We start from the raw sequence: 27,953 nt of genomic DNA on the forward strand, positions 1-27,953 counted from the left end.
TGCACCATCTGGCGGTCGAAATAGAAACTATTGATATGTTCCTGGCACTTCGTTTCCGCGGGCTAGCCAGCATTTCCCAAGCCCCGCTATGTTCTCCACGGCATGTTGACAAAAAAAAAAAAAAAAAAAGAAAAATAATCTTCATTTTTTGTTGCGTGCACGAGTGCCTCAATGGCTGAATGAACAAAGCTGAGTAGCTATCCTTTATAAAATTCTTGCATATCCGGGCAAGCCGTAAGAAATGGAGCCGGTGGAGCGTCGACTGCAATGAGTCGAAGCGGTTCCCGCGGTGTGACCCACCACGTGAGCTTCGTTCGCGTTCTTTTTTAAGGCAAAAGCCTTACTTGTCCCATTACGGGAAAAAGCGGCGCCGTTGTGCCCGGAAGTTGACCCCACCAATACGTCATCAAGCAAGTGCCTCAGAAATAAAACACAAACAAAAGCAAAGCAACGCAGATGCTTCGTGAGGGAAGCCGTCGTGAAGCTGGCGGGGTTCGCCGCGCCTGCTTGATGCATGAGCCAAGGTCACAGCCAGAGCGCCGTGTGAAAAAGGAAGACGTGGCACGCTGCTCATAGGAATGCGCAGCATGTAGAAATGCTTTCGCAATCCTACACGTAAACAAATGTCTCTGTTGATTTTTTTTTTTTTTTATTTGCCTAGTTTTTATTATGCAGATTTACCCGTATAGCTGGCACCACCAGCTGCAGGGGTAGGTGTACCGAGGACCTCGCGTTCATGGATAGTACCACGTGCCGCCACTTCGTGACGACCAAAGTGGCAGGGCTGCCAACACAGAAAGGAAGAATTTCCCTTGCGGACACCTTAAAATTCCCTATTTCTGCTTAAATTTCCCTCACTTGCCCAAATAATTATATAATACTAAATATTCGTTGTTACCTGCACCACTTCCATTCTTACGATGAGAGATAAATTATGTTGCCTTTACGCCCCGCATATGTTTCGCAAAAAAAGAGTGGTCAGAGCAGATCTAGCGAGGGGAAGTGTTACTGGGAGATTCGACGTGCCAAATGAAACCCTATCGTCGCCTAAAATGTAATGCACATCATCAGAACATGGTACTCGTTTAATAACTTCTTTAGCGCTTTTTATAATAGACGGTTCAAAACGAAAACTGTAACACAAGCTAGTGCTCTCAAATTCGAGCACATGGAACACGACACATAACAAGCACCATTTCGTGCCAGGGCACTTCGCGAAATATTATTAGTCATGGTAAGCCTGTATCTTTGACATGGTGTCTGTACCTCCAGACATCTCAGTATTTTCTTGTACTCAAGCTTTCTTTTCTGAAAAGGCATAGCTGCGCTCTCAAAAGCTTCAAGTTGACTGATCCCTTCCTGCGTAGTTTTCATGGCGGTGATGAAAATTGATTTTGCCGAAAAAAAGTTGTTTCAGAGCTCCTCAGTGTTGCCAGATGGTCTCACTACAAAGCGCCAAGCAGATGGAGGGAATAACCCAAAATGTAACCAAAGCCAATGAAATTCAATGTTATCTCGAAAGAAAACAAAAACATGATTGACCTAAATACTCCAGATATATACAGTGCCCAAAAGTTCCCTCAAACTAGCAAGACTTCCCTTATTCTCACATAGACCTGAATATTACCTTAATCTGGGAAATTCCCCTAAGGTTGGCAGCCCTGCACTGTGGCCACTTTTCACCGCAGGCAATGAGCGCACGCGCCACGAAAAGGCGCCAGGCGTTCTAAAAAGCTTGTCAACTGTCTCTGATCTGGTAACGTTCCATAGAAGTGTCGTGCTGTCGCCGCCCACGATCTTGCCGGTCGTGTCGCCGGAGCAGTGGTGAACGTGGCAGGCGCTTTCTGCTGCGGATCACGCTCCGGCTTCAGTCAATGAAAGTTACAACCGGCGGGAGTTGGTACGCCGCAACGACGGCGACGCTCCCCTTTCGCGCGTGCTTTTTGCCTATACTTCTAGCACCAACTACCAGGATCGTGATATCCGACAGCGCGACACTCCAACGTTTCCGACGTTGTTCGTTGCCACTTCGGGACCACTTTTCTTGTATGGGCATGATAGGACGCTGAACGCTTGCGGAACTTCCCGTGGGTGCTGTACTACAGGAAGCGCTCAAAACCGTGTCCGGGTGTCAGTAGCGGCGGCACTGCCAGTGCGTTTGGCACTTTGTCCACAGGCTGCTAGTCTTGGAAAAAACCCACACATTATCGGCTCTGCACCTTAGAGTAAAGTGAAGCACACAGGTTTCTCTGCGGGTCGACTTGGTGGATTTAGGCGAATCTACCATAACTGCATCACGCGTGCTGAGAAGCTTAATTTTGATATTTCGAAAGCGAGAACATGTTTTGATGTGATTGTGTCAACACGAGGAAATGTGCTACAAACAGAATGGTACATTTTCGAAAGAGGAAACATTATATTGCAAATAACAAACTCATACATTCCTAAGATAGTTTGTCACCCGAAAGTATGAAGAGGGCTAGCCAATGACGACAACATCGCCCGAGTCATTATAAAAACCCTCGCAGGCGACACGTGAAGGTCCACCATTGAGCTGACCTGATAATGTGGTAACGTCAGTTCCACCCAGGGTGCTCAGTGCACCTCCAACTACCCTGCCTACCACATTCTCGAGTTTGTTGTTTTCCTACCGACAACATCGTAAGTGTTACGCAGCTCGTGCCGTTGCTTATCGCGACCCCGGCAGTGACACGGCAACAAATTAAGATGTATGCGGCGGGCGCTCGTTCTAGAGCATACATTGCCCTGAAGCCAGAAATTCGATGGAAACCAAGGCAGACACCCTCGCGTCCGCTCGCCATTTTTGCCAGCGTTTCTACGACCAACCACTGGGACGGCGACACCCGAAGGTGTGACATGGCGGCTCCTGCGAGGCAATTCCTCGCCGCTTTGTAACCCCTTGCAACCGCACGGGCGGGATAGGATGGTGGACACACCAGTCGAAGACGAGTTCTCCAAGTACCGCAGTTCTACCCACGTTTCCCCCGTCTCCGGTCGCCTCCGACGAGCGCCATCGGCCAGAAACAAGCTGCGGCGGAAGCTACGAGTCTCCGGTACCATCGGATCATTGAGAGGAGGCGCAGCAACCCAGTCGCGCGAACACGTCACGCGACGACCCGACACACGTATCACGCGAGTTCACAGCCGCAAATGCATTGCGGCGTCAGATCGACCGCGATCCGCCGCGAGGCAAGCTCTTGAGCACGCAGCGCTAGGCCCCGTTGCACGTCTGCTCGTGGCTCGCCAGCATCCACCTGCTCCGGAAGGACTGGAAGCAGCGGCTGCACTTGAACGGGTTGCAGCCCATGTGCAGCCGGAGGTGGGTGGTGAGCGGGGACCTCTGGGCGAACGTCTTGGGGCACAGGTGGCACTTGTAGGGGCGCTCCCCGGTGTGGGTCCGCATGTGCGTCACCAGATTCCACTTGACGGCGCAGGCCATCGGGCAGTGAGGGCACTTGTAGGGCTTCTCGCCCGTGTGGGTGCGCACGTGGCGCACCAGGTGGTCGCGCTTGTCGAACACCATGGTGCACAGCGGGCACGGGTACAGGGTCTCGCGGCTCGAGTCGAACGTGTGGATGCGCACGTGGTTGGCCATGCTGATGCGCCGGGCAAAGCCCACCGAGCACACAGGGCAGCGGTAAGGGGGCCCCCCCTCACCAGCCGCCGTGTAGTCCCGCGACACGTCCGGGTCCTGGGGCTCGGTCTTGATCAGGCGGCCCTCGAGGAAGCCGGAAGCGCTTATGGCCCCATTCAGGAGGCTCTCAACTAGGGGGGAAAGGAAAAACATTTTTAGGCTAAGTGGCACCAAACATCCGTTCGTCTGTCCGGAGTGCGCACGTTTCAACAAAAATGAGGTACCCTAATGAAAAGAAAAAGAATTGAGTGCGATTTGTCTAATGAACCTACTTGAACTCTATAAATTATATCAGGTGCGTATGAGGCATACACATTCTTATATGACTTATGTTCTCATGTTTGTTGGATGCATCCATTTTTTTTTTCACCGGGGAATAATTAGTGTTTTTAATGAGCATGTTTATTTAAAGCGAAACGGTGCATGAAATGTGTGTTTGTTTCGTGTGTTTGTAGCAGTGATATTCTGGTTGTGTAGCCCACACTTAGCTGCGGTGGCTTATTAAAAAATTAACTGCTGTATATTATAAATAAATAAAGAATGGATGAGGCAGTTGCACATGCCCCATCTTTGCAGCAAAAAGTGGCCGAAGCGAGTCACCACTAAAGGCACGGCCGTTGATAAGGAACATAAAGATTCACTAATACTCAGCAAATGCGCAGCCATAGAAAAAAGTGATGTCGGCAAGTAAGGGGCAAGTAGCAGAGTTGAGAAAATTAAAGCAGAAGAGATGCAGCACTCACTCGTGCTACTTCTGCCATGCATATTACCAGGGGACACCAACTCTTTCCAGTCTGTGGCAAATCACCCCAAGTCACTTGACAAAGCTACAACCTCCTCCCTCCTATCATGAGAAACTTGGAGGAGTGTTCCCTGACACCGAAGAACATATTGCACATTGTAAACCTAACATGTACCTAAACTCAGGCGAATGGAAAGCATTACACATGACAAAAACGTGAAAAATTAAAGAGATAGGTACGCAATATGCAAAGGATAGACAGGACTCTATCCTGTGTCTGTTGTCGTCTATGGGCTCACTCCAGTCGCCGGTTTTTGTAACATGCAAAGGACTACAAAGGACACCATAATTGCGCCATTTCTCGAACTTACAGTGAAAACTCCCTGCCACGGTCAAGGAGAATGGTTCGGTCCATCCAGCCGGAAACGAGCGGTACTCTGCTGTGGTAACTGCCTTTATCTTGTCAGATTATATAACGCCAATTTTCATTTATGAGTGAGTGCATAATTAACTAAAATTACGCATCACACAGGTGTCACGACGGCAATATGTTACAGCCAAAAATTATGTTCTTCAGCCTTTTTGAAACAAGTTCACTCCACAATGTGCAGGAACAACTTCGATTGTAGGATGAGCAACCTGAGCTCCGAACTGCAGCATTTACGTGCACATCACAATTTCATAGCCTATGACAGCCAGCAAACCAAAATTCCAATCTTGGGCACATTAAAACTTCACATGTCTACACTTCCCTTGCTACGACACTCCAGCTTAGAGGTGTGTCAATAAAAGCAAAGTTAATAAACTTGCTCCTTGTAAATACCACACACCATTTTTAGGTTTCTGCTTATCTTCCCTGTGTAAACATAACAAACGTTCCAAAACCCAAAATGTGGTTAGTGTTTTTTTTTATTTTTTAGCTGTCAAAACTGGATGTTTGGAGGTCAGGACAGACTTAATGGGTGATAAAAAAACAATTCAAATGACAAACATAAAAAAAAGGGATTCAGACACACTGAGGTCTATGAAACTTGGAAGAGCAGGAAATGCAAAACTTGAAGTGGGCCAATAAACATATATCAGAACAAAAAAGAGCCAAGAAAAAATATGAAGAACAATGAACATGGGCTTACAGAGCTGCAACACCAAATTAAGCTTAAGTCCAAGGGTGTATGTCTGAAAACATTTTTAAGAGAGCATAAAGCAAAGTTGTATACCCCAAATAGAAAAAAAATCAAAATATCATTACTGTTATATATAATGAAATAATATCATTACTGTTCTTGTGAGCGCCTGTGACGAGCGGTCCTTGGTACGCCAGTATGTACAGAACTGGAAAACCTAATCCTGACTCACTGGAAAACACAACTACAGGTTACCTTTACCTGGGTTCATGTTGGATGACACATGTTAAAACATAAAACACTGAATGCAATACCATTAGGGCAATGAGCTAAAACAGCAAGGTCAGTCAAACTGGTCAGCCAAAAAAAAAAAAAAACTATTTTTTAACTTGGAAGAAATGTTAGATTGCCCCAACAGATAAAAAAACAAGGGCAGAGACCAAAGAAAACCTGTGCCAGGATGTGACCCTAATAAATTGGCATCCAATCATTCAGCAGGTTCTATGTGCGCTTTCATAAGCACAAGGACTCCAACCATCTATTAGCCATACCCCATGACTGAAATAGAATTGTCAGAGAGGGAAGCATACCTACTATAAGCACAAAACAAGTGTGGGATACTGAGCACACAATGATAATGACAAACAGAAATTAACATACAAAGCTGATCTTGCTGAAAGGTAATTACACACTTCACATTACAAAAAACAAGAATTTTGAACATTTTAACAATATTTAAATGACACCAGCACCCACCTTGCAGGTAGCTTGGTATAATAGGAAAAGCTACAATGAATGTGCAAGAGTAAAATAAGACTTCATGCACTTAGCACCAACATAGCATGACAGGACACCAAGGTTTAGCTTTAGTTGTTACACCAAGTCAACTTAAACAAAACACTTCTCTGCAATGGTAGTAGACAGTGTTTTCCTCCTTTTCTAACAAAAGTTACCATTGCATGGTTAGACTGCAAGTCTTTTTTACAAATGGGACCAAGCACATTACAGGCACGAGTTACATTGAAAAAGCCATAACACAGTGCAATTATGCTTTAACAGTATGAACACCCTAAAACAAAGCGTTCCTTATGGACTTAGACTGATGCCAACAAATAAATTGATTTTAAAATATGAACATGCGTATCAAGGTGTTGAAAACACTTACTTATGAACTTGAACATTGCTGCCAACAGATATAATCATTTTTCATGAAGATTATGTATTGTAGAAGCATTAGTTAAAAACAATAAAACCATGCAATAATGCTGTAGAAGAACCTGATAAGAGGAACCTGAAAGCAACCCCTTAGAAGCATCCCACTGATATCTGACATTTGCTGAGGCTTTATTTTATTTAGCGCTAAGCCTTCAAAAAGCCAAGTCCTTTAGTGAAATATCCACTAAAAGTCTAAGGCTTCTAGTAGGGCTCTTTTCAAGCTGAAATGCTCACAAAGATGCAGTGTTTTTCCAGAAACAGCTTGCTCGGAATGAAGATGACCATTCACGTTTTTATGGGAAACATGCAGAATGCTAGTAAATAAGACTAGTAGCCATGGGGATGCAGCTCATTATGCTGCACATTTCTCATCCACTGCTTTGAGCAAGCCAGCAGCTCTTTATTTTAAAGTCGTGAACAATCAGTGACAACTGGGAAGTTTGTGGGTGGTAGTGGCACTGAAATAAATATTACACCTGTACTGTCAGAGCTTTAAATAACAAAAACCTTTAAGTTGTCCTGGCAGAAAACTGATTGATGTCCATGCCTGGGAAATTTGTTTTAATGTTTCATTTGAGTTGGAATTCAACAGAACAAACTCCCACCTGTAAACCTGCAAAAAAAGACCCTTCAAGAAAATTTTTAAATTCTAAAGTAATTAAGATTGCCCAAAGCCTCTTGAAACCTGGACTACTAACTAGACAACAGCTACTGCTTGGACGTTCTAATATGGTTATTTTTTCAGAAGAGGTATAAGAACCTCTGTCGCCCTCCCCCAGGCAAGCGTTTCCTTGCCCATGTGCGAGAGCATGCGCTAAGACAGATTCTTTTTTGAGTCAGCCGTGGCATTCAGGCAGCAATAGAAGACATATGTCCTGGCCTCCCCAGTGCTGGTGATTCATTCAATTCCACGCAAATATAGTTGCGGCCTTTGCAAAAGAAGAAACAACCTGTTACAAATGCCGACGGCCATTCAGTTGCAATTGTCATGGCTTCTCGGGTACTGGTAAAGCTTGCTGAAGTTCTGGCAGATGTAGATGCAGCAGTTACACACAAAATAAAAACGGCCCGGGACAAATGTCGAAGGCCTTTCAGCTGCAGTCACACTGGACCTAGGGTCACCTGCAAAGAGGCACGACCATAAGTTTTGAAGACAGATGAGCGATTAAGAAAGGATGTCCCACATAATCATCCACTTTTTTAAGTTTTTTTTTGGCAGCGACTTTTTATTTTTGTTTTATAATGCATGAATTGCATTATAGGACACTGTAGACGTAGCCAATATGATTTATAACCTTGAAAGGCTTACCCCTTATAGTACTGACAACCTCAATTCTAAATGCTTGAAAAATACTTAAATGTACAGTGCTATTATATTAACAAAACTTTTTGAGCAGTCTCTCGCGCTAGGCCTTATCCCTGATAATTGGAAGATTGGGAGGGTGTTTCCCTTGCACAAATCAGGTGACAAACCTTCTCCAAATAAATATAGTACTAGCCCTACATCTCAGTTACTAGCATATCCTGCAAAATTCTTGAATGTGTTATATACTTGCATCTCGCTAATTTTTTAGTCTAATTCTTTCTTCAATCCAGCTCAGCGTGGCTTCCGGAAATCATACTCTTGCGAGACTCGGCTGTTATGTTTCACACGATTTTCACTCCATTCTTGGCTGCGGCCCCCAGGTAGACCGCACATTTCTCGATTTTTCCAAAGCTTTTGACAAGGTCCCTCACTTCCTCCTGATTCAAAAGCTGAACAAACTTAACACTGACTAATGTCATTGCATGGTAACACTCGTTTCTTACTAACCGATCGCAGTTTGTTACTGTTAATGATGTCGACTTTCAACCTTCTCTAGTAACTTCAGGTGTTTCCCAGGGCTCTGATCAGGAGCCACTCTTATTTCTAATCTATACTAACGACTTACCTAACAATTTATGTCCATCCGCCAGTCTGTTTGCAGATTAGAGCGTTCTTTATCGTGAAATTAACAATGACTCTGATATATCTCTCCTCCAGTCTGATGATGTTAAGTCTATCTCTAAATAGTGTAACACGTGGTGCATGAAATTTAATACTGTATAATGTAAATACATGCATATGTCCCGTCGTGACATGTTACAGCCGGTTGCCCCACTGGTAACATTCCTCTTAAATTTGTGTCTTCTTACAAGTATTTGGGCGTACATAAAACTTGCGATTTGTCCTGGAAAACTGGAGAGAAATTCATCACTAGCAATGCTAATCAAATGCTCGGTTAACCTGAAACGTTTTTATGTGCACCTACGTCATTGAAACTACTCCTGTACAAAACCCTCGTTCGTAGCTAGCTGGAATATACTGCATCTATCCGAAACCCCCGTCTTGACTCACTCATTTCAGAATTGGAATATGTTCAGAATCGTGCCTCCCACTTTAATCTTTCTAGTTACCATCATACTGCCAGCGCAATGGCTATGAAGACCAGCTTAGTGTTCTTCACTCTGCAGAAAAGTCTCCCACTGATGTTTGCTCCATAAAATATATTATTACAACTCGTGCCGTGATCAACCTGTATTACTTCAATTAGCAGCTTTTTTAGTTCTCCATGCTGCTGTGTGCTTATCCAATGTATTTTTAAGCAAACCACTCCAATCTGTAATGCCTCTAACCCCGAGGGTTCAAATTTGGGGGCTTTACGTGCCAAACCTACGACGGGCATCTCGCACGCCCCAGCGGAGGACTGAGGATTAATTTCGAGCACCTGGGGATCTTTTGACGTGCAACCGAAAGCTTGGTTACACGGCGCCTTCTCCGCAATAAGCCTCTGTCATATTGCGGGCACCTCGGTCGGCTGGCCCTGAGGGTAAATAAATAAATAAATGCAGCATTTACGAAGTGATGCATTAAACGTGTTAAACGGTTGATTCTGGGGGAGTGAAGAACTTACATTTTTATCAATTTCCCACTAAATTTAGTGTGGAAACCGACTTGGCGCAGAGATCACGTGACATTCATTTCCCCTTTAAATTCAGAGGGGAAAATTAATTGATGTAGAGGTCTCACCACATCAGGTCATCTGATGTCAACTTTCCCCCTAAATGTAGCAAGGAAACTGACTCGCTGTATAGATCTTGCGACGCCGTCGTGCGACATAAACTTTCCCACTAAATCTAGCAGGTAAACCGAACTGGTGTTTAGGTCACGGGACATCATTTTCCCCGCTAACTTTCGTGGGAAATGCACAGAGGGACGGACGAAAGGACAGACACTTTGGGATTGGGGAGTTTTATTAAAAAGTGTTTCATGCTTTAAAGGAACAACCAGTTAAACTCTTTGGTCACCTAATGGGACATTCCCACACTTCGCAGTGGGAGCAGAAACTATGTGACAGGAGAGTTCAACTAGAAGCCGCAGGAATAATGCTGCCCGGCCAAAACCAAACTTTTGTGTGGCAGAGTTACCCAAGCTTGCAAAGTTGTTTACCCGTAACCATAGCTAAACTAAGAACAAATTTGTGAACAAGATGCTTTTAGACTTGTGCTGCCAAATATATATAAAAAAAGCCACGCAAACGAACAATTAGAAGCTGAGTTGTGAACGAATGATATGCAACTCCTAAAAGAATACTGAACACCCAAAAACTTTTTATAAGGACCTGTACAGGACTTGTATGCCAGGAAATAAATTTCCCTCAAAACAATTGGAAGTATTAGTGCAATATTTAAGTTGCAAGTCATTTGCAAAATTCTGAAAGACATTCCTATTTCAGGTTGATCTGCTCAAACTAGAAGCACATTTCGGAATCACTCCACAGTTCGCAACTTAATACCAGGCTAAACATTTCTATTTTGTTTATTTATTTCTAAAAAAAATAATATTTTTACAGAGTTCAGTGTATCTGGATGCGATCGCAAAACATACATCTATTTTGGGAAGATGTTCCAAAATAGAGGCACATGTGGGAATCACTCTTCACACAAAATATGTCAACCAGAAATAGATGCCCCTAACTCAAATTGCACTAAAGCAATTTTTTCTTTGGGGGGTGGGGTTTCCTTTGTGATTTATGTATCCTATACAGGCACTTAAAAAAAAAGCTTGGGAATTCAGTGTTTGTTTAAGGCCCTAGCACAAAACATATTGTATGGGTTATGGAAACGGCTGATAGCTGTTCGGTCACCCTGTTGCGTCATGTAATAATCGGCTGTAAAAGATATCACACAGTTTGCAGCTGAACACGCACACCCACACCACCACACAAATAAAATGTATGCTAGCCAGGATATAATTACAATATCTACAGATGAAAGTGCAACTTCAATAGAAATAAAGTACAGCATATGGCATTCACCATGGGACAGTAATACGTGCCTCAGTATTCAGCTGAGACAGGGTCCCCTTGCTTTACCAAATGAGGAAAACCCCGACGTAATCCTACCTAAGCGTAAAAATTGCCCTGGAGCTAGTTCTGTTCATACAAACTGTTCACAATTCGACAGGTAGGAGTTATAATTTAGCTGAGTTGCAACCTTGTAGGACATAACACTGGGGTTTTAGGACAAAAATGTCACCCTACTGGCGATTTTCACCACCCGTTTTTGAACCTACTTTCATGAATCCGTCTTCGGACTGCTAGGCAGTGTGAATATCTGATTCAGTCAAGAAGGCTGGCAATCAAACCTGCCGCCACAGCATTCTGTTCTAGCCGCTAGGTGCCACCGATTTTGCTGGAGTCGTCAATATTGAATCCAAAGCTATACACAAACCCAGGAGTAGCCTCCAATATACGGCACACTTTCGATATTAGTTATTGATTTTGCACTTCATATACATAAGTGATAGTTTGATGGACCTTGTTTTTGAAATCCATATTTGGACCTACTGATTGATAGTTTTGTAAACAACTTACACAATCCAATGTTTATTATGTTTTTGAACATAATAAACATTGGCATGTTTCAGAATGCCTGTATTACTAACCAGAGTGTATGGTGAAGTTTGGCTTTGATAAATGCCTTTGGGTTCATTCAAAAATACACCAGGATTCATACTTTATCAAGGAAGCAAGGTTCATGTTCATAAAATAAAAATCTGAACCATCAAAAAAAATATTGCAAAATACTTAGCAGGGATGGGAAAATACATGCAAATATGTATAGAAATACAAATACAAAATACTTCGTCAAAAATGTATTTAATTACAAATCTAACTACATTTCCAAAAAAGCATTTAAATACAAGATACAAATACAACCAAATGTATTTGGTCTCCTCGAAATACTTTTCCAAATACATTCCTCAAAATTTGCGTCAGCGACTTTAAGGCACCTGCAACGAGTTTCTGGGTATCTCATTTTAATTTTGCATTACACACTCGGGAGTTAGTGTGCGAGGCTCTAGCAACGTAATAGAAATATAATCACAAAAAAATGTAATCAGCTTGGACGTAATAGGTGAAAAAAGTACAGAGCTTTAAGCAGCTTTTTTTGTCGATTACATTTTGGTATAGGCCAACAAAGAACCGAGACGACCAAGACGCGCAGCACTAGCTAGAGAATTTTTTATTGTTGCAACTCGCACCAGTTACGAAAATGTGGACGCCCCACGCATTTAGAATGTTCCAGGCAAAAATATGAATGGAAATCAGGCTGGAAAGCATCACAAGTTGTCACAGGCACTTATTTAGCCAGTCTGCCTGTGAACGTCGATTTCGTCACTATTCTTGCCCTGGACTAGCACGGTCGTAATCACAAAGTCACTAAACGCTTGTGCTTGATTGAGAGGCACTGCATTCGGTGCAGAACATAGTTTTCTTCCTGCTCTGGACAGTGACAATAAATTTGAGGGATGTATTTTCGCCCACAAAATTGTATTTAATTACAATTGTATTTGAACTACCCACGTTTTAGTATTTAAATACACACGTCAAATACATTACCCAATTTGTAATTAAATACATATGCAAAATACACAAAGTATTTGAAATACTGCCCATCCCTGATACTTAGCATGAACAAAAAAACTGCCTTTCCATAGTTTGCTCAAATACAGTATTGATGAGCCCCAAATTTTACCACCTAGGTCAATGAACCAGATGATCATCTTTCAATGTGCCCTTAAACATTTTAGGAAAAACAGAAAAAGCTGGTGATTGCTTTTTTTGTGCTATGCCATGCTCCATAGATCAGAAAAGGTTCTCAAGAGAATAAATCAAAGCTTTCTCTTCATACATAATTTGCTCTCTCTGTCCCATTGTCAAATTTTTTCTAATGTTGAGAGCAAAACAATATCACATTCATGTCATCAAAGGAAATAGAGCCTACAACTACCGAATTACACAAAAAGTACCCATGGAGAAATATGTGGCACAGACCAGATATTACTCAAAATATAACTGCACTGTCGTCATATTATATGTTTACTTAGTCAAACAAACCACAAACAACACTGAGGCCAGGTCTAATTTTTCTAAGTGTCAAACAAGAGGCAAAACATGCCAAAAAGTTTTCTATAGTCAACATAAATCAAGAGATCACAAGGTCAATGCACACTGCACCTCATAAATTTAAAAGATAAAAACATAATTTTTATCCCTTAAAAAACGTTAAGTGATACAAAAATAAAATTTTAAAAAATGTTCCACATATAGAAAAAATAATGAACAGAACATTTATACGCATATTAGCTCAAAATTTAAAGGGGCACAGACACCCTTAAAGTCATATTTTTTGTTATTGTCTAAAACGATGCAAAAAGTCATAAACACACGAAGCAACACAAAAAAAAAAATTCCCCGCACGAGCACACACCTTTTTATCTTTTGTGCCTTTCTCTCCCTCCTCTCACCTCCTCGCTTTTTTTTTATTTGTGACATAATCAATTATGAAATTTAGAAGCTTTGTAAGCGACATTTCAATAATATTTAATGATGGCATTCGTAAAACATCTTTTTTTAATGCAATTGCGAATGCACTATGGCCCTTCTGTCTGAAGTACCGAAAATCAGAGTCCGGAAGTGATGTCGCTACTGGCTTTTTATCTTCCCTCTGAAAACGCTGCGGTGTTCGGCACATGTGGCACTGAGGATGATCGGGGACTCGGGAAATCATTCGAAGTTCCCTTTTTGGTGCCTGACAACCTCTCAGACTTCGCAAAGAAAATCCACAAACGATCGAAACAGCTGGGTTTGGCATCTGTGCATCGTAGTTTCGGTGGAGGCTCCGTCGGAACAGCCTTTCACGCAGAACCGGCGCGACATGACCCCTCGCATCGCTCACAAAAGTCGACAGCGCCTCCTCTTCGACCTCACACCGTTTCAAAGAATTTGAGATCGCTGAAAGAGATCGTAAAGAACTTCAAACTCGAAAGTGAAGCGTGGTCTGCTCACAGTTGCTCACAGCAAAAGCGAAAGGCAGCATGCATGCACAGAGGAGCAGCAGCACAGTTGAAGGCAGGAGGAGGCAGGCAGACACTAACACAACACTTCCGGGCCTGCCAACGGCAGGTGGAGGTGGTTCAGGTTCGGAGGCTTGAGAGAAACTCGAGTTAAAGGACAACTCAATCTTTGACTTCATTGCACTAATCCGCATGGGAACTTCAAATTTGGCTTTTGGGAATTGCTTTTTTACTTCACAGATACTGAGCGCCCAAGCTTCAACTCTTGAGGGTAATATTGTGGCTTTGCTTTCAATTGTTCCGATTAATAAAAAAGAACATGATTTTGACCTGTCAGTGCCCCTTAAGTTGGCACAAAGATTTTGAATGAAAAATTTCCTGATCTTAATCATTAATCCATCAGTCTTATTTTATAGCGAACCTATGCTGTCTTATCCCATTATAGACCTTCAAGAGCACTGGTTCTTGTACAAGTGCCCGCATATTATTTCATTGGGTCTGCGAAGGCATTTTTTTGGATGCGCCAGACTCACTCGTCTATTACAAATAGTCATTCTCTTATCTGTGACAAAGCCGGGCAGTGCTGCCGATGCACACGCGTCCATGTGTTCTGATGAGCTCCAAAAAGACCTGTTGAGTTTGGCACCTGCTTCCCATCAACTGGAAACCAACATAGAAATGAGTTTGGCATCACGTGATCAAGTGCGTGCACAAACTGAAAATGACAGCCAATTGAACATGTTTATGAATCAACGATTCCAAACAACGCTCCTAACATGTGGTTTCATGTTCCTCGATGGTCTGTGGAAACAGAACTGCAAGTAAACGAGGTACTAGCAAGCAACTTGATTGTTACCATATGCCACCCTATATTAAATTAAAGGTTTCAAACCATGCAGAGAATGGAATAATAAATTCAAATATGGGATCAGTAATTACATGATGCATGTACCGGTTAGCATCAGAAATCAGTTTACCGCTGCAAAGACAAGACCAGCCCGAATCCATGAAACATACTATGGTGGCAGTTCAGAGAAAAAAAAGTGAAAGCCGTTTACCACTCCCTGTAACGCCGAATTGGAGCGCATCTTGAGGAGGAGGAGGGGAGGGTACTGAGGGCCACGTGTTCTGGGGGGGGGTCACGTGACCCCCCCCCCCGAGGGCACGTGACCTCGGTGGGGTCACGTGGTGGCAATCACTGCCCCCCCTGAGAGGTCACGTGACCTTGGGAGGGGGTCCCGTGACTCCCCGGGTCACGTGACCAAAAAATGTTTCCGCTAGATTTAGCGGGGAAATTTTTTCCGCTAGATTTAGCGGGGAAATTTTTTCCGCTAGATTTAGCGGGGAAATTTTTCCGCTAGGTTTAGCGGGGAAATTTTTTCCGCTACATTTAGCGGGAAATTTTTCCGCTAGATTTAGCGGGGAAATTTTTCCGCTAGGTTTAGCGGGAAAATTTTTTCCGCTAGATTTAGCGGGAAATTTTTCCGCTAGATTTAGCGGGGAAATTTTTTCCGCTAGATTTAGCGGGGAAATTTTTTCCGCTAGATTTAGCGGGGAAATTTTCCCGCTAGATTTAGCGGGGAAATGTTTCCGCTAGATTTAGCGGGGAAATTTTTCCGCTAGATTTAGCGGGAAAATTTTCCCGCTAGATTTAGCGGGGAAATTTACCCATAATGCACCGTGCGGTTACGCCGACGGCGACGGCGACGGCGACGCCGCTCAAGCCGGAAACGGGCGCCTAAGAGCTGCGCTCTAAAAGGTTACCATGAGGTCTTAGTATTCCATAAGTTATTTCACTTCACAGTGGCGATAGAGGAAGTGCATTCGAGCGTTCATCTGAAACTTGCCTTGGCTCAAAGTTCCCGCCACACGAGAGAGTGTGTGGCAGCAGCCTTGATTCTGCTACTATACTTTAAATGAAACAAAGCATGAGATGCTCCTAACCCATACAAAAAATAATTCACAGTCATTCATTCAGGCTCAAGGCATTCACTGGCATGCTGAATGCAAAACAGGCAGACTAGGCAGTTTAACGCACAAGTATTTATGCCCAACTCCAAATATTTATGCACAGTCCGTTATAAAGTACTTTAACATCCCAGGAGATAATCAAGCCCGGAAAGTGTAGCCCACATCTGTTTTCTGTCTCATTTGCTTCCCTTAAACAATAAGATCTAGAAATCACATTGCTCGGGTTTGGATGATGTGCGCGGTGGGGCAGGAAACCTGACTTCTGAAAACGGCGACAAAGACCTCATTTCTCAACTTAGATGACGAGTTATTAAGCGAAGGCCTACCTTTGTCTCTCAAATAATAGAATGCAAGTGCTATAGCCTATGGCAGCTTGCGCACACCGACTGGCTAAGAAACAAAACAAGCCAAACATTTTTGCCAGCTTCCTTCAAATCAGACACTGACAATGGGGGCCTGCAGATTCCAAAGGGTCTGCCCCCCTCTCATCCAATCTGCCTTTTACTGTAGATTGGATAAAATCCTTGGCCTATGTTACACCACATTTGGTTAGTATTATAGTTGTTTCGACGGCCACCTTTGGCCACGCAGTGAGACCATAGAAACCTGTTATTGGGCATTAGGACCGACCGTGTCCCACACTCTACAATGAAAGAACTGCGAACCATTATGGCACAAAGCTTCATCGAGAAAAAGAAAAACGATCGTCCCCCTTTCATAGTTTGGCAGCTTTGGGTTATTTTTCCTCTATGATGACAATCAACTGCCTCAGCAGTGGCTTTAGAACTAACACTCACCATGCTCTGTTCACCCCTAAGTTGGCAGTGCAGTGGGAGCTACAAGCTCACTGGGCCAATCGACCGCCTCCCCTTCCATTACCTTACTCCACTCTGCACGTGGGTGTGGTCCCATTAAAACATAACTTCCACCGCACTGCCAGTTTAGTGCCGAACAAAGTACATACATTGCGTCACAAGTCGAGTGCACTGCATTTAAAAAGAGAGAGAAAACAGAAATTTCCTTTAAGGATCACTTTTTTCTGTGTACCCAGGCATTGCTTTCTGCCCGTCAAAAAATTTTTTATGAAAGTCGCGGGGAAAGAGGCTTTTCACATCTCCCACCATGGCTTCCGCAATGCCGCACGGAACCTGCGGGACGGTGCACGGTCTTATTTCCGGCAAAGTTTGACTCTGGAACACACCAACTCACAAACGAAAGTGATCCAAGCGGCATAAAGCTCTAGCGATGGATGCGTTCCGGCAAAATCCACCAAAGAAAATGACAGTCTCATGTGCTTAGGCCGGTCTTGGGTGAAGCGACTTTTCCCGATATCTTCGCATTGCAACAGCTGCGACACGGGCCTCCAGCCTTCGTGCACAGCAACCACTGAAAGTCGGTTCGCTAAGTTTTGTCATCACCGTCATTGAAACAGTAATTTGCTCGCAGTATTTAGAAACAACAGAATTTGCTTGCAGCCGCAACTACAGTCGGCGAGAACCTAAAAGTTCAGAGCAAGCTCCTCCTACTTCTTCTCACTCCAGCAGAGCAAACGATCAAGAAAGAGGTCGCCTCCTCTCCGGTGTTTGCTCTGCTGAAGTGTAAAGGAGTGGGAGGAGTTTCTTCTGAACCCTTAACTTGTCACTAGCTATAGAGTTTAGTGCTTTCGGGGTTTATTTTTCTCAAAATTTGAGAGGTGTTTTTTCTGAGTTTAGTTCTTTGCCACAGATTGGGTGTTCTTTTCTGCATAAATTTTCGGAGTCAGGCAAAATGGCGCGTTGTTTATTAAGGATTATGTTCGAGAAAACAGGAGATGGGCGTGGGATTTTCCGACCTGCAGGAAACAAGCCCACGGCCCAATTACTCGAAAAACATCCGGGTACTGATAAGGGAGGGAAACGAGATATGGAACGTGGTTCTAGAAGACAGAAGCAGCCTCGCGAACATTGTGCTCGTTGTGGGTGAACGGAAAATAAATCTGTAGACAGATCCTTTCTGCACGCCTCGGTTTTTCTAATTCAAGAACGTCTTTGATTCGTGGTTTATCGGTTCTCTCCAGTTTTGATGAAACAAGCTTCAGGGTTGTTTTTTCGGAGTTTATCGATACTTACCAAAACACAAAACACAAACCATAACAGTGGCAGCAAGTTTCCGAGGGAAGTTTTGAGACTACGCCTGGCTACAGGATTACGTTTTTAGTTTTTAAGCAAGACGTCCAGCCTCCACAAATGTTAACACAAGCTGACACACGCAAGTATATTGACAAAAAAAAGAAAAGAGGAGGAAGAACTTTTGTTTATTCATATCAAGAAAAAGAATCTACTGGGAGAAAAGGCTTTTTGTTATTTTTTTATTTACAATACATGAATAAAAATTTTTGTTTTTAATGCTTAATCTTATTTTTTATAAATGTGGTGTTAGTTTTGAATTGCCTGTTCTTTTATCTTCTGGATGCAATGCACGTGCAAGAAGAAAAACATGTTCTTGTGTGCGCATAGGGCATGGCAACACACCTAAGTAAAATAAGCTAATTCGCTCCATCTAAATCACTATGTGCAATGAACAAGAAAAGCAATGTCTGCAAGATCCCTTACAATTTAAAATAATTGCAAATTGGAAAAACACCAATTTTAAAAAGCTAACAGAAGTTTCAAGTAGAAAATATACATTCCAACCAAACCTTGATAGTGGCATTGCATATATCCCAAACCATATGCATATGAAACTTGGTTCTCAGAGGAAAATATTAAGAACACACATTCCTGCACACAAACCGTGAAGATGCCCCAAACTCATGAAAAGAGAAAAACATGTTCAAATATTACCAAAATGTGCATGCAGCAATACTCTTTTGTGGAGGGAAAATTTTTAAAATTAATTTTTGAGGAACTGAAGCCATGGAAGAATATCCGATAGAGATGGTAAGGACTACTTCTCAAAATAAATGTGATGGCGGACACCATCACAATTTGAAAAACCACACACACAAAAATGCCTTAAAGGGGCCCTGCAACAACTTTTTGACTGGTTTTTAATTTGCACCGATCCTGAGCGCACTGAACGTAGTAGCTTAATGAAACTTTTCTTTTCTTAAATTTCGCTTCATTTCAAAAGTTATAGGAAAATGAGCACTACAAAAACAAGCAAAAAATAACCTTTTTCATCACGTCGTAGGTCCTGGCTTGAGCGGCCGTGAACTAGAGGAGGAGAAGCGAGGTCATCGAGCGCTCATGGCTGCCGCACTCCGTGTCGACGGCTCGAGGGGGCGCCATTAAAGCACGTGTTGCATAGGCTGTATGAAGGGGGCGGCAAGGGCGGCTCGCATTGCATTTGCTGCACGATTAAAGACTAATTCGGCATAACACTTCATTGGCCACAAACAACAGCAAACGTGGGGTAAATATCAGTTCAGAACGGAAGCCACTTTGCACTGCCATACCGCTAAATGGCAAAATCGCCAGCCAAGCCTGCGCCGAAAGCCTTCGAAACGTTCGGAACCGGTCGGATTTTCGAGCCGGTATACAACCGCAGCGCCGCCGCGTACATCCGGGACCTTTCTACGCTCACCGTTCGTTGGCGCCTCATCCCACTAGCCCTTTCTAGTATGCGCCATGTTTTCCGCCGCTTGGTGGCGAGATTGTCGACGGGTCATTTCTTGTTTCCGTACTTTATAAACTGCAATTGTTTCTTTCCTGATCTAAACTACTGAACAAAAACTACTTTCATACATAATTGAAACGGTTCACGACATTTATATTTTGTACCTTGACTAAAAGATTTTAGCTGTTCTGACCAGTAGTAAGCCCAGGACCAAAGACGTCACATATCGCGCGCTTTCGGCAACGCAGGTAGCCCTCGTAGGTGGAGGAGGTTTCCGCGTCGTCCGGTTAAAATATGATGCACAGATATTTAGTTACTCTTTCTGTGCCCGCTGGCTTGCTCGAACTCCAAGAGACGTGGAAACCGCAAAAACGGTGGACGCTTAAATATGACTGCAGGGCCCCTTTAAATTTATGCCTTTCTGGGTCATTGGGAGTTCTTCAAATGTGTATTTGACTGATTCAGCTATCACACTCAGTCCCTATTATCTTATTCTTGAAATATGAAGATTCAAAGATAATAAAACACTCCAAAACAAGAAATTACATGTTTTGCAGAACATCGTCGTTTTCTGACCTGCATCTCCCAATAAATAGTTTTCGTATGTATGGTGTCGGCTATCATTTTCCTTTGTAACAATGTTTTCCTTGTAAAGCGAGCAGCGTGCCGCAGCAACGTAGGGTTTGTTTGAAAGTACAGCGGTCCTGGGAGGGGCTCGCACGGTTTGGGGAATGACTACTCAGTGGTCCACCTGAAATGTGCATCAGATTTGCTTATCCCTAAGATCTAAGAGTAGAAATCCTAAAAATGCGATGAATGTAGTACGCAAATAGCATGGTCAAATGGGTCGGACAAGCCTTGCAAACATTGTTTTCCAGTCACTAAATTTTGAACCCAGATGTCCCGATAGGCGGCAGCACGTACCGTAATGTCCCGAGAGATAGCTCCCTTCAAATCAAGAGCAAATCGGGTGAAAATAAAGAATAGGCTAACTTTCGGTGAGCAACCAAGAAAAAGCAAACAAAATAAAATAAAAGAAATGTGTCCCTGCAAAACCTGTTATTGTGGAAAGAGGCAATGAAACACAGATGTAACACAACCCCCAAGACTGCGGGAAGTGTGTAGTAATATCAGACAGCTCGTTTGCACCCCGACTTTCAGTTAAAGGCCGACGACCAGATTGGAGATTCTGCAAGGCAGAAGATCCTCCTCACCATGGGGGAGGAGAAAACAGGCAACGGTGGACAGGGTAGGAGGGGGAGAGGAGGAACTGGGAGAAAAGTGGAAAGCGCGAACTGGTCGTCGGCCTTCAAGCAAAGATGACTGTCCTTTCTGGTCAAGAATCTTCACTCATATCCCGTCACAGCTAAAGCAGTCGTGCCAAGGTCATTGTTGATCCGAACGCAACAATTACTCTAGTTGGTGACAGGTGAAGAGTTCATGGGAAACTCCTCCCACCTCTTTCCCCTTCAGCAGAGCGAATGCTGAAGAGGAGGTTGCCTGGTCTTCAGCGTTAAGGTGAAAAGAGCTGGGAGGAGTTCCCCCTGAACCTGTCACAAACCACACACCAGCTCATGTTTACAAACAAACCGGAGTGCCCCTAGTGGCATGCCACCAGCACCGCGCATGCGTGATGGGGTGTAGGCAAGAGGCACCGCGTCCTGCGTCACCAACTCATTCGAATGTGGTGTCCGCATTGGTGTGAGTCCTTGTGCTCTTTTTCACGTTGGGATAGTTGATTCAACGCCTTCCTGGCAATGTCTTGCTACTTGAGTGGCATGGCCGAAATTAACGAGGCTCGTTACACTGAGAAACTTTGCGTAACTAATGTGACACGAGGCGATTTATTCTGCGTGAATACCGCAGAATGGACACAAAAGCCCGGTTCACAAGTTGAGATCCTGCTTGCTCCTTTCATTCGCGACGTCGTACGGGCTGCAAAAGCGTGGACGGTAGCTGCGATGCTCGACACTGATACTGAAAATCACGAGCAGAATGGGACCAAGTGAATCGGGCGTAACAAGTCAGTGATGGCCACTGGTAACAATGATCAACATCTCTATGTATCTATGATATACATTAAGCAAACTCACCCCAAGCAACCTCCAAACTTAAAGGTTGTTTGAGGCCTGCACCTACTTCTTATTGCAACATTTTGTCTACAGGTCGCTGTCATTTGAACGAGCAGTTTGAAAGAGTTTGAAAGAGCAGTTTGAACGATCAGACAACCGTTAGAACATGAAGATGCACTGCAAGTGATCCACGGGTGACCTGGACAAATTGACGGTTTTCTCACATTCATCTCAAAACAAAATGTATAAACCTGACAACCACACGTATCCAAGAATTCAACCTAGAGTGCATTCCGCACAGGCAACCGTGGTTCGAACGTGTCTGGTTTTCCATTTTCACAGCACCTATCCACATTCTCGGAAGAACCGAGCAGACAAAAAACATGTGAAAACTGATCTTCATACCTTCCCCAGCACTTTTAATACAGCCCCAGTCGGCGCCTTAATGAGAAGGCAAGTTTAAGTCTGGTTTCAGCCAAAACGACACGGCCAAAACGCTTGGCGACTTCCGTTCACACTCCCAGACCGCAGGTGTGCCCAGAACCCCAGCACCGTGGTGTGATGTAACAGAGTTGAGTTGATATAGAGAAAGAGGCTGTCTCTCGGTGTTTAAAAAGAATACCAAATCGAACCAAAAATAGAAGTAGGTAACTTTTTAGGGAATAGGGCATCTCTCGCGACATTATGTTTTTTTTGGGAAAAAGGTCCATTAAAGGGAACCTAAATCAAAACTTCAAAAATACCTTTCCCCTTCAGAAAACACGATCAACTCAATCTGCTAATGACAATCACACGCTTGTATTTTTGATGGATGGCTATTCTTTCTAAAGGACAGATTCAAGCGATTGCTCGAAGATCAGCCATCAAAGAGCGCAATGCATCACGGGGGTGGACCAATTGATGTCACGGACGTGACGTCACTTGGTCCAGCACAGGCAAAGCTGGTGTGGGGCTGGCGTGGTTTTCTGCCACTTGGCGTCGTCAACGCGTTACAACCTGGCCGTTTTCGGTTGCCCCTCCCTGCTCCCTGCAAGAGTTATTCAGTAGGCCGGGAGAGAAAGAAAATTCGGTTCTACAAGGCTCGCACGCCAGCAATTTGCCGCCTTTCTTCCGCGGGGCGGTGGTGCTTTGGAGTGCATACTGACGTAACGACATTCCGTTTCTTCCTTTTAAATAATGTCTCGGCGTCTTTTCGATTAAACATTCGTGCTTCCATTGCGTGGCCAGAACGTGGTTGGCATTTAGACAATAAAATAGGCGCTTGAATTTCACTGCAATATCCCTTTAAACTTCGGACAAAAACAGAAAAAAAAAAAAAATGTGAAAGCCACTGCAATAAAAGCTAGGGACACCGTGTTTTCGGTATACACAAACTCAACTCTCCTACGTCACGCCGCGGTGGTGGCGCGCCGGACGCACTTCCGGTCGGGGGCGGTGGGCAGAAGTCGCCGTGCCAGACATGCATTCCCGCGTTCCTTTGGAAGAAACGAGACAAAAAACCTGTCTTCTCGTCAAAATGCTGCGATGGGGTTTGTACCAAGAGAGTCTGGAAAGGTTTGAAAATCAGTTTTCATGTGTTTTTGCCCCCTCCGTTTGTCCGAGAACGTGGATAGTAGCCGTGAAAGGGGCAAACCAGACGCTGTCGAAATACGATTGCGTGTGCGGGCCACACTTTGTGGTCGCAAAATGTATTTGCTTTGTTGCAACATGAACGAGAGAAAACCCCCAAGTTGTCTGGACCACCCACGGGTTCAGTGCGTCTTCAAATTCACACGGCCGCCTGATCGTTCGAACTTTCGACCGCTCTTTCAAAGTTGTCTGCTTTTTGTCGTCTGCTCGTTCAAGCAAAAGCGGCCCGTAGACTAAACTTTGACCCGGTGATTGTAATAAGTAATTGCAGGCTTCAAGAGACTTAAGTAGGCTCGGTGTAAACAGTAGATAGAAGATATTAATTATTGGTACCTGTGGCCATCACCGACTTGTTACGCTTGGTCTGTTCCCGCCTCCGATTTTCAGTATCGACGTCGATCATCGCCGCTAACTTCTACACTTTTGCAGCACGAGCGACGTCGCGACCGAAATTAGCTACAAGAATCTCATCATGGTTTTGGCGTCCATTCTGCGGCGTTCATGCGAATGAATCGCCGCACGTCAAATTATTTACGGAAAGTTTAGCGGCATAACAAGCCTTGATAATTTCCCTCAGGCGATTAAAGTGGTAAGACATTGCGATGAGGACGTAGAATCGACAATTCCAACGCGAAAAAGAGTAGGCAGACTCACACAGACGCCGACAACGTGGCATTCGAATGGTTTGTTGACGCGGGACGCGGTGCTTCTTGCCCGTACTCCATTGCGCATGCGTTCGAACTGTCGTCTGCTGTTTCAAACTTGGCTGCTTTTTGTCGTCAGCTCGTTCAAACGACAGCGGCCCGTAAACCAAACGTTGACACGGTAATTGCGATAAGAACGAAGTGCAGGCCTCAAAACACTTTTGAAGGTTGGTTGGGGTAAGTAGGCTAAGTGTAAACAGATACAAGAAGGTGTTGATCGTTGTTACCAGTGGCCATCACCGACTTGTCATGCCCGATTCTACTTGCGGTTCTCAGTATCGACGTCCACCATCTCAGCTACGGTCCACGCTTTTGCAGTCCGAGCAACGTCGCGACTGAAAATAGCGAGCAGAATCTCATCGTGGAAGTCAGGCTTTAGCGCCCATTCTGCGGTGTCCACGTGAAATGAATCGCCGCACGTCACATTATTCACGCAAAGTTTTGCCTCGACAGTTTTGCTGAAGCCGCTCAAGTAGTCAGACATTGTTAGGAGGACGTAGAATCAACAATTCCAAAGCGAAAAAGAGCACGGGGACTCCCACCGACGCCGACAACAACGCAATTCAATGGTTTGTTTATGGGCGACGGCGGGCTTCTTGCCCACCATCCACCGCGCATGCGCGGCGCCGGTAACGTCCGCTAGGGGCGCTCCGGTGTGTTTGTAAACATGAGTTGGTGTGTATACCAATAAACACTAAATATTAACCCCCGAGGCGGTTTTCTCTGAATCTGTGAAATCCGGAAAACTCCAAATTTTAGCTGTCCTTGAAGAAAAAAAGAAAAAGAAAACAGCAGTGTCACGGGCAAAAATCTTCCATCCTAGTTTTTTTGTTTTTTTCTCGTTGACTCTGAACACAGCTGCACTAGACTCGCCTTGGAGTTATTCCTTTCCATCGAAACTACATTACTTGCCCCGTTCCCTTCTCTTGACCGGCATAACTGGAGAAAATATTATAATCTGTAACTTATAAATTTAATTATTTTTTCCAGTAACTAGCTGCTCTGCAACACAAGCCCGATAAACGCCGATTTCTCTCCGGCACTGAAAGTAGAAACCGGAAAACACTGATACAAATAGAAAAAAAACAAACAGATAAATAACTAGTGTTGGGAACTACTTTAAAGGGATGCTGAACAGAAATCTGGATTCCACAAGACACGTGGCAAAAGCGTGCAACAGGATGCTACCAACACCAAAACATCACTTATAGAGCGATATCTTGAACGGATGACCTTGTTTTTCAAGAAAAGGAGGCGCATTTGACAGGTACGCTTACGTCTTGTTTTTCCAAGAAGGATAGAGAACGGCTTCGCGTCTTCTCCGCCTCGCTGCCTTGAGGGAGTGGAGCGAAGAGAGGGGGAAACGAGATATCTCTACGTCACGTGCCTCGTCAGCCTGGTTCAATCTCGACCTCTTTTTCCAAAAATACGGCCGTCCATTTGAGATATCGCCATACAAGTAGTACTGTAGGGATTGTAGCGTCCCGCCTATATCTCCTGCATCGTTTTTTTTAAATCCAAATTTCGGTTCACCGTTTTTTGAAGTATACATACATACTTACTGTACTTAAAGTACCACTTCAAGTAGGCTTAGAAAATTTTTACTTTACTTGAAGTGCATTATCTGAGTAGGTATGTACTTGTACTGTACTTAAAGTACCTTTTTATGGTAGTGTCCGAGAAAAGTACAACTCCCCACTTCAAAGCACATCCCCAAATTTGGTCTCGGTGAAATTCAAATCTTTCAAGGACAACGTGCTCAAGTCCTTGGCTGTCTCACTATTATACACAACTTCTGATGCTGAATATCAAAACTCACCAACTTCTAAAAAAAAAAAAAAGGTGTGTAGCTATGTAAAAACATGCTATTGTTTTCCGAGACGTCATGCGGTCAATTCTTCGAGTGAAGTAATGGCAGCTACAACACTGATACAAATAAGCGCCTTATAGATAGGGTTCCGTGTTTTCAGAGTTTATTTCATGTAAAATTCGGAGGTTGTTTTTCCGAGTTTATTTTTCACTGGAAATTCACGGTTTATCATAGTTTATTTGCGTTAAATTTAAAATTCTTTGAAATTCTGAGTTTAATTTTACCGCATTGCAGTTTTTCAAAATTCAATATAAAAATAAATGTTTTAACAAAAACATGCCCCAAATTCATAAAAACGAACGGGTATTGAAATATAATCCTGCAGCTGCATTTGACGCTGGTGCCCTTGTGATTGGCAGTACTAACTGCCCCATGACAAATTTTGCACACAAGTGTTGCTTTAATAAAAGTCGGTACTTTGAAGTAGTCAAACTCCTGGACGTAGTTGTTGGGAAGCATAAACGCCCCAGCTTCCCTCCCCCTCCTATGAAGATAATGGGTTCCTATCTCTCAGTGTTACAAGAACACAAGAAGCACAACAGTATGGTCTAAACTGGAAACGAAGAGTGCTTTTATTGTCACCCAGAAGTGCATTGACCCGTAGCACCGGACGTTGTACTGACCCATTGTACTGAACGAACCCTGACAAGACTCCCTCCTGTCAATAACCCAACAAAAAAAAAAAAAAAAAAATTGATGCCTGTTTTTATGATTACCAACCATGCGCAGTAACAAACATTATTTGTCAAACTTCGTCTTTATTGCTTTTTAATTTGCCACCGTGAACTCGAAATTTAGAGTTTTCCGGATAAATTCAAATTGACGGAAATTTTACGGGCAAGTGTTTTTCGGATTTATCCGAAAACGCAGAATCCTACTCGTAAGTTGACTGCGTTAAATAGTTCATGAGCGAGAGTAAAACAATTACTATGTGACTACTTTACAATTACTATGTCACAACTAAAACAATGCATACCAGCTTCAAGAAAAGAAAAAAAAAAACTTTGCAGGGGAAGGAAAGGACATTTTGAAAGATAATGTTAAAAAGTGCTTTACTTTAAAGAGGACTGCATTTGTAGTACTATACTTCAAGCACATTGCGCCTGGTGTATTTACTACTTCAATTGGTTACTTCGTACTTTCCTTCATGTATACTTTTTAGACGTACAGTACTTTACTGTAAATAACCCCCCAATTTCGGAACCCGTCACAAGTTGTGGTTTCACGAAGATACTTTTCTGGTTTCCCGCCCGTTGGCCCGCTTGCTTGCACTTGTCAAGGTGTCGTATTCGTCGTCTGCCCCTCTTTTTGTTTTCTCGGAGGTATCGCTTTCTTTTTCTTTCTTTCTTTTTTTCAGTACGCTCGGTATGCTTGCCTTTCATGGTTCCTCGCATCAGTTACCAACAACTTACGAGTTATGTCTCGCAGCTCGTATTCATGCGTAGTCCAGCAAGGCGGTGATATAAAACTCTTTGGGACGAGAAAAATGGCCACAGCTGATTGCCAGTGACCAACTTTTGCATGGCAAATAACAAAACAAACCGCGAGCGAACGATTTTTTTTTTTCTTCGCTGCTTTTGAGCGCGAGATTTTCCAAACTCAGACACCAGCTGGTGCAATGTTTAGACAAATTAAAGTTCTTAAACACACTTCAAATCTCAAGTTTAAAGGAGCAAAGTGAACAATTAAGAAAAAAAAACGTGAAAAATTGTCTTCACTCTTGTTACGAAGAGCTGCTACGGTGGCTGGGACTTACCTTGGTGCTTTTCGCTTACCTTGATGATCGCTCCCTGCGGCCCATGCTCGCGAATTTTAAAAATAAAACGCTGTTTCGTAACATTCAAGCACGAACACTGCCGCCGATTGACACCAAAACAAACGGATCGCGGACTCGCTCGATTATTCGGGTCTTACGAACGTAGACTGAGGAGTGTGAACGCTTACTGACCAAAAACTCAAACATTTTTTTTTTACTTTTTTGCGAGTTTGAGTT

The 27,953-nt window shown here is 43.6% G+C and overlaps 1 protein-coding gene across 6 annotated transcripts; it reads right to left on the reverse strand.

Annotated features, from left to right (window-relative positions):
- Positions 1–636: 636 nt before the first annotated feature.
- On the reverse strand, positions 637–27,859 carry LOC115330558 (protein krueppel-like). 6 transcript variants are annotated; one of them, XM_040214646.1, is made up of 3 exons: positions 27,717–27,859; positions 7,687–7,858; positions 637–3,786 (listed from the first exon to the last, which is right to left on the reverse strand). In XM_040214646.1, the coding sequence occupies exons 2-3, from the start codon at positions 7,724–7,726 to the stop codon at positions 3,233–3,235; spliced, it is 594 nt and encodes a 197-aa protein (XP_040070580.1). In that variant the 5' UTR covers positions 7,727–7,858; positions 27,717–27,859; the 3' UTR covers positions 637–3,232. The 6 variants fall into 6 exon arrangements, 4 of the variants coding, with proteins under 4 accessions (XP_040070580.1, XP_029848283.1, XP_042149708.1 ...); XR_003920302.3 differs by lacking the exons at positions 637–3,786; positions 7,687–7,858 and adding exons at positions 13,341–14,055; positions 14,651–14,777 and having other exon boundaries at positions 27,736–27,859; XR_003920298.3 differs by lacking the exons at positions 637–3,786; positions 7,687–7,858 and adding exons at positions 13,341–14,055; positions 14,651–14,777.
- Positions 27,860–27,953: the final 94 nt, after the last annotated feature.

This window comes from Ixodes scapularis, unplaced genomic scaffold, assembly GCF_016920785.2.
Source record: "Ixodes scapularis isolate PalLabHiFi unplaced genomic scaffold, ASM1692078v2 PGA_scaffold4__175_contigs__length_147842914, whole genome shotgun sequence".
Classification (NCBI taxonomy): Eukaryota; Metazoa; Arthropoda; class Arachnida; order Ixodida; family Ixodidae; genus Ixodes; species Ixodes scapularis.

Bases quoted from the DNA above. Each gene is read 5' to 3' on its own strand.
- LOC115330558 (XM_040214646.1), bottom strand. From the start codon at position 7,726: ATGACAATTGCAACTGAATGGCCGTCGGCATTTGTAACAG. The intron at 3,787-7,686 runs GTTGTTTCTTCT...TTTCCCCCCTAG, and splicing joins GCCGTCGGCATTTGTAACAG to TTGAGAGCCTCCTGAATGGG.